Raw genomic sequence first — 7,410 nt, forward strand, 5'->3', positions numbered from 1 at the left:
GCTCGCAAGAGCAACAGGAACTTTGCTGCAAGACAGGCATATGTAACGATGACTTAGCGCAGATAAAGTCGTGTCTCATTATAGATAGTCCTTGTGACAACAGGCCAGCGAAAAATCTAACAATCTACAGCAAAACCATCAATTATTATGGGCGTTATAACATAGGTGTGCAGCTGGACGAAACATAGACGTCGAACCCCCCCAGACGATTTAAATACCTGACGAAACATACACGTTAAACCACGCTGAACGGTTAAGGACCTGGCATGTGATATTAAAAGCTTTAAAAAAACATTAAAATTATTTGCATGAGCATTCTTTTTATACTGGGGATGATTTTTTTTTATGCATAAAACTAGATAAGTATTTCTGATGGTAATTTTAACATCATTGTATCAATATTTACACTGTTCTACTATTTTTATTTTTCTTCAACAAAATCGTTTAATGATTGCATGTCTTAATATTATTGTACTGTCTTGTATTCGTTTTTGACTTTTCTATATCCACTGGTTGTACCTGGATCAACAGAAAAATAAAATATGAATGAATGAGTGTGAAATTTGGTCTCTGACATTAAGGGAGGAACATAGACATAGGGTGTTTGAGAAAAGGTTACCGAGGAGAATATGTGGGCCGAAGTGAGTTGAAGTGATTGGAGGCTGGAGAAAACTGCATAATGAGGAGCTTCATGACTTAGAGCGATCAGGTCAAGGAGGATGAGATATGCAGGGCATGTGGCATGAATGGGGTAGAAGATGAATGCATATAGGATTTTGGTTGGAAAGCCAGATGGAAAGAGACCACTGGGAAGACCAAGACGTATGTGGGTGGGCAATATTAATATGGACCTTAGATAGGGTGGTATGAATTGGATTGAACACTCTCGGGATAGGGACCAGTGGGGGGCTCTTGTGAACACAGCAGTGAACCTTCAGATTCCATAAAATGCTGGAAATTCTTGAATAGCAGCACAATTAGTAGCTTCTGAAGAAGGGCTCAGCTCCATGAGTGAGTTTGAGGGATTGCAAATAAATAATATCAGTATTAGATTTACTCAGTTTCTTCAGTTGGTGAATTCACTGCTTCCCAGCGAAACTAAAAGAAAATGTCATAGTAATTATGAGCAGTTTTGGGACAACCTCTGATGTGTTGGCATTGGCAGTCATTACTTAGTAAACTCTCTGTTGCTGGTCATGTACGGGAATAGTATTTTCTGGTCATATGAGTCTGAAGTTACATGAGAAAAATTACAGAATCCTGGTTTTTATACGTTTTTACCCTTTCCCAGTGCTCTATATACAAGGGGTCTTCAAAAAGTTTCTGCACTTTTATGTTTCCAAGAATAGAACAAGTAGGAGGCATGAGGATATTGTATGGTGCCATGTGACTAGTTGGCAAGGCAAGCCTGTTGACCTTGCAGTTAGTGTGAGAGTTGTTATGAAGCGATTTATGTGGCAGCGAAACTTGAGAATTGCACCAACGAGGAGCAGTGATCTCTGATACATTTTTTGTGGACCGAAGGTGTGCCAAGTGAACAGATTTATCAGCACATGTATGCTCATTATGGGCTCAGTGCTGTCTCTCATAGAGCTGTGAACGAGTGGATTGAAATGTTTGAAAATAGCCGTATGAGTTTGACTGGTTCAGAATGCTTTTGTCATCCAACCCCAGTTACAACTGCACAGAATGAAGGAAGAGCTAGGGAACTGGTTCTTCAAAACGAAAGAGTGACAGTCGATGAAATTACAAAACAGCTGAATATCAGCATTGGGGTCTGCCTATACTGTGGTGCATGATAACCTTCAGTTCCATGAAGTGTGTGCCAGGTGGGTACCTAAGGAAGTGACTGATTAACATAAGTGCATGTGCTTAGACATTTGTTCCCAGCACCTGCCTCGTGAAGGTGACATCTTTCTGCAGCAGATTGTCACAGGTGATGAAACCTGTGATCACCACTATCAACCAGAAACCAAACAGAAGAGCGTGCAATGGAAGCAACCATCATCTCATGTTGCAAAGAAATTCAAGATGCAACCATTTGCAGGCAAGTTGATGTTGACCATCTTCTGGGATTCCCAAGGGCCTATTCTTGAGACCTACCTGGAAGGTGGAAAGACTGTCACAAGTGCAGCCTATTGTGACGTGCTTCAGAGAGGTATGAAGCCTGCAGTCTGCTGTAAAAGATAAGGGAGACTTGTTAGGTCATCCTGTTGCAGGACAGCTTCTGTCTCCATACTGCGGCCCACCCATTGGAAACGCTTGGGAAATTTAAGTGGGAAGTCTTGAACATCCAGCTCAGTACAGATTTGGTGCCATCTGATTTTCACTTTTTTGGGGCACTTAAAGAAGCTCTTAGGAGGAAGAAGATTTCAGTGTGATGACGTATCGAAAGTGGTGCATCAGTGGCTATATGCATGACCAAAGACTTGCTATTATGATGCCATTAAGAAGATTAGGGAAAAATATGTTTAAAAAGCAGGGTGGTTATATAGAATATATATTTTGCTTTTGTACTCATTGGTAAAATATAGTTGCAAAAAGATAAGTTTGGAATCAGTTTTCTGTTATAAAGTTGAAACAATGTGTTCTTGCTTTGCTTGTTGCTTGGGAGTCTTCTTAGGCGACTTAATGATTTGATGAGTGAACACTTTTGTATATACAGCAATGTGCAATCACAAATTCAGCTAGCTGCTTTAATTCTGGATCACTGTGGCTGTAATGTCACCTGCAAGAGAGAGGAAGACAGTGCATCTTGTTGCAGCTGGGAAAACTGCCATGGGTCAGGTTAACATATGAACATGGCAGCTTTATTGTGGAAATAACTGTATGGAAATGGATGATTTTATTTTAAATTTTCGTGGGTTGTATGGAAATTGCAGATACTTGGATAGCAGAAACAGGAGCTTAATGTGTTTTGTTTCATACTCCTTTGCATTACATGCAGTAAGTAGTGCATTTGCTAAGTTGCAAGTTTATTTCATCTTTCTCTTATGCATATATTAATATAAAAGACAAAGTATTTGTGGTTCTCACAACAGTGGTCGTGGAGAGTTGTTTCTTCTGGGATGTAATACTGTGTTGTCTATTGAAAGTCAACCAGTGCTTTTGAGGAACATTTTACTTCCATCTTCAGGATTGAAGATAAATCCAAGTAAGAAACCAGTATGAAACAACTGCTTCATCTCAGAGGATAGAACTCTGCATAAAACAAACTTTCTCCCACAAGGGCTTACCGCATTAAAACATTAGAAGAATGAAGGAATACGAGGTGTGTTCAAAAAATGACGGGAATTTCCGTATTTTGGAAAAAATATTTATTCATTCGTCTACATTAATGTTGTCGCCTTCAAAATAGTCCCCATTCGATATTATGCACTTACGCCAGCGCTTCTTCCAATCATCGAAACACTTCTCAAACTCGATTTTTGGGATAGCCTTTAGCTCTTTCAGCGATGCGCTTTTAATGTCATCTATGCTTGTAAAACGACGGCCCTTTAAGGTTCTCTTTATTTTTGGAAATAGGAAAAAGTCACACGGAGCCATGTCTGGCGAATATGGAGGCTGGGGCATCGTTACAGTATTGTTTTTGGCCAAGAATTCACGAACAAGCAACGAAGTGTGAGCAGGTGCATTATCGTGGTGCAAAAGCCATGAATTGTTTTTCCACAAATCCGGGCGTTTTTTTCGGATTGCCTCACGCAAACGGCGTTGAACTTTCAGGTAGTACTCCTTATTGACCGTTTGACCTTGAGGCAAGAATTCATGATGCACTATGCCATTAAAATTGAAGAACACAGTAAGCATAACCTTCACGTTCGAACGCACTTGTCGAGCCTTTTTCGGTCTTGGCGATCCAGGATGCTTCCACTGAGACGATTGAGCCTTAGTTTCAACGTCATATCCGTAAACCCATGTTTCGTCACCTGTTATAACACGTTTCAGTAATTCTGCATCATCGTTGACTTCCTTTAGTGATTCCTGAGCAACTTCCATTCGCCGCTGTTTTTGTTCAAAATTCAGCAATTTTGGAACAAATTTTGCTGCCACGCGTTTCATACCCAAAACATTCGAAAAAATTTCATGGCATGAGCCAATCGATATGCCAACATCATCAGCGACTTCTCTGATTGTGATTCGGCGATCATTCATAATCATTGCTTTCACTTTTTCCACGTTTTCATCGGTTGTTGATGTGCTGGGGCGTCCGGGGCGCTCGTCATCTGCAACGTCTTCACGGCCATCTTGGAAACGCTTATACCACTCGTAAACTCTTGTTTTACTCATAACAGACTCACCATAGGCCTTTGTTAACATTTCACACACTTTGTAACACTTTATTTCATTTTTTACGCAAAATTTGATACAAATTCTTTGATCCATTTCTTTTAACAAACGAAAATCGCCAAGCTCATAAAAACACGTCTAACCTTAGCGGCTGCCACAGACAAAGTAAGCAATGAATACAGCTGAAAATTTTATTGTACTTCAGGGGCATGTATACCAACATAATAAAAAAAAATTTTGACAATTGGACTCTCCAAACCCGCGAAATTTTAAAATTCCCGTTATTTCCTGAACACACTTCGTATATGTTTTGATTTGTTCAGTGATGATAAAGTGTATCAGGTTCCTGAAGGAAGGAATGTCCATTCGTTTTCTTTCTTTATGTTGAACCAGAGGCATTTGTCTGAGAATGAGCACACTTTTCCATTTAGAAAGTAATATATTTCTTAAATATACAGTAAATGACACAATACAATTAACTAAATAGTTTGCAAGCTCAATCTTCAAGATAATTTTGAAAAAAAATATCTGATTTGTATGTTAATCTTCTGAGTTTCCAGTGTGTGTGTTGTGATGAACCACATAGTAAGTTTTCTGTCATGTGAGGAATTTCTAAAATTACATCCTCCTTACTCTTGTAAGCTTCAAAAACTGTTCTCTCCAGTTTCCACTAAATGTCACTGACTGTATGTTAGTCCTTTGTACAAAGTAACCAGAGCTTCACAAAATCTCTCCAGTTTTCATCAAATGTCTCAGAGTTTATTTTCTTTGGGAAATCGTAATTCCATTATCAGATTGTTTTCCCATCTTGAAAAGCGACGAAATGAGCGGGAAACATTTTTGGTAATAATCAGAAGCATTCTTTAAGTATTTTTGTCAATACTGCCTCATTAGTTTGCTCTTAACCATATATTTTGAAAATATAATCATCTTGTATGTAGTACACTTTGTGATCTACATATTAAAAGCATTAGCTGAAAACTTTGCACATTCTAGTCTAAGTGAATTTTAATAATGCAGATAAACTGTTACTGCGTTTCTGTAATTTCCTTGTTTGTTCAGAAGTACCAAAAATTTCATATTGAACTGTCATAAAATGTAGTATGTCTATGTTCGCATGTAAAATAATTGTAATATTTTCTTTCAATTGCTAGGGAATGAATCCTGTCAAGTACATGTTCGTTTGTAAAGGGGGTTATAAAAGTGAAAACAATTGTTTATGAATTTGTGAATGAAACATTTTTTGTTCAGCATAGGCATGTGCTTAACTTCACTATTTACAGTTATGTTTGCTACTTCTCACATTGTTGCAATACTTGCTGAAAATGTGACTGTATGGATGTTGGAAGTGGGTATGAGATTGCTATAGAAATTATTTTGTGCAGAATGCGAGCTGGCGCCAGGTTTGATGTTCTGGTGCGATATATTAGGTGTGCTATTAAGAACCAGGAAAGTAGCTGTATCAAGATGTGTGTGAAAACTGAAGTGTTTTTTTATGGTTTAAGTTCATCTGTACAGATTCACAAATAGTGTCATCTAGTATATCCCATATAGGCTTCTGCTTGGGTATCACATTCATCCTGTGTAAACACATTATAACACCAGATGACACAATTTTCAAGTTTCTGCCTCATTTTCTTATAATAACAGATTGTTTTTTGCTAAGTAAAGGTAATATGCAATTGTAAAATTAATACGAAATTGAAGAAAGCAGTCTTCTGGGATTTGGCACCGTATATATGTGGTGTTAACCGATGTTTCGGAGGAACGTATCACCTCCATCTTCAGGGTAGAAGGAATAATATAAGAAATCCACAAGCGAAGAGACTGTGAGAACCGGTAAAAGCAGACCAGTCTGCACATATACACGGTGCCAAATCCCAGAAGACTGCTTTCTTCATAGTCACCGCTGTGAAAGCCTCAAATCTTACATAAGAGGAGATTGTTTTTGCAGGTGTTGCGGCCGTTTCTGCTTCGCCGACTGAAGACAGAAGTAGAGAAGCAGTTACCGAAGAAATATGAGCATATCGTAATGTGTCGTCTTTCAAAGCGACAGAGATATTTATATGATGACTTCATGTCTCGAGCAAAGTAAGCAAAGATATTACCAACCTTGATCTATCTATCGTTCTTGGATGGATCACTTTCTGAATCCATCATTCAGGTCCCAGAACAAATCATCTTTAAACTACAGTAATAAAACCTGTATCAATCATTCTTTCATTTATCATTTTCCCACATGTTGGTCTGAATTTTTGGTCCCGAAGAAACTTAATCCCAGACTGGAAAAGCAACACTACCACACACACACACACAAATGTTGGTACACGTCAGTACTAGTACCAGCAGTTGATATTTTTGGAATGTGGTGTAGCAAGTTGCCATTTTGGCTCTGTACTGTTAGCTGTGTGCTATGTGACATTGAGCCTGTCTTACGTACCAGGCAATGAGCTCGAGGTCAAGAGCACATCATTAGTATTGAATGATTATTATTTAGTTTGAACAGGAAAGGTGCTACTAAACAAATGAGGATTAATGGCTTTTTAAAAAGGAAGGAATGCAAATTGGACTTGACGGTGGAAATTATATCATTGGTGTACATTTTTTTGATTAGTAAATACAGATAGGCAAATGTGACCATTTTGAATTGTTTCATTTTTGGTCCGTTACACTATCAGTCACAAAGTCAATAGAAAGTCCGTCGAGTGTAACAATTTATAGGTCACTTCTTTATCACTTCTGCCTTACATGTTTCGGTTTAATAAAACCATCATCAGAGGCACATAGTACAAGCATGAAAACACTGCCGTTGTTTAAGATGTACACAGTTATGTTTGCCGCGTGAACGCTGCTACAATATGTCGACGTGTAGAAGCACAACACTTGCTAGGATTGTTGAATGCACGTTCAATTCTCACATTCATCCGAAACTGCCCTCAAGTTAAAACGCCGATGTTAGAATATATGTGCTGTGTGTTGTGTACTCACAACACACAGCACATAGGAAACATCTAACCATAAGCCATACATCCTCAAGCTGACATCTCCCATCTTCGGGATGAATTAACAAGGAGGAGCTTAACATTTTACTTCAAATGTTTTAAATTTTAAATATTTTAACAT

The 7,410-nt window shown here is 38.4% G+C and overlaps 1 protein-coding gene across 5 annotated transcripts in view; it reads left to right on the top strand.

Moving 5' to 3' along the window:
- Positions 1 to 7,410, top strand: part of LOC111862876 (helicase domino) — a 201,996-nt gene that overhangs the window by 56,888 nt on the left and 137,698 nt on the right. For all 5 annotated transcript variants that reach the window (XM_023848643.2, XM_023848647.2, XM_023848644.2 and 2 more), the window contains exon 16: positions 6,242 to 6,378. In XM_023848643.2, the coding sequence (XP_023704411.1) occupies positions 6,242 to 6,378 (137 nt within the window). The remainder of the gene's footprint in view (positions 1 to 6,241; positions 6,379 to 7,410) is intronic.

This window comes from Cryptotermes secundus, unplaced genomic scaffold (assembly GCF_002891405.2).
Source record: "Cryptotermes secundus unplaced genomic scaffold, Csec_1.0 scaffold528, whole genome shotgun sequence".
In the NCBI taxonomy this organism is placed as follows: domain Eukaryota; kingdom Metazoa; phylum Arthropoda; class Insecta; order Blattodea; family Kalotermitidae; genus Cryptotermes; species Cryptotermes secundus.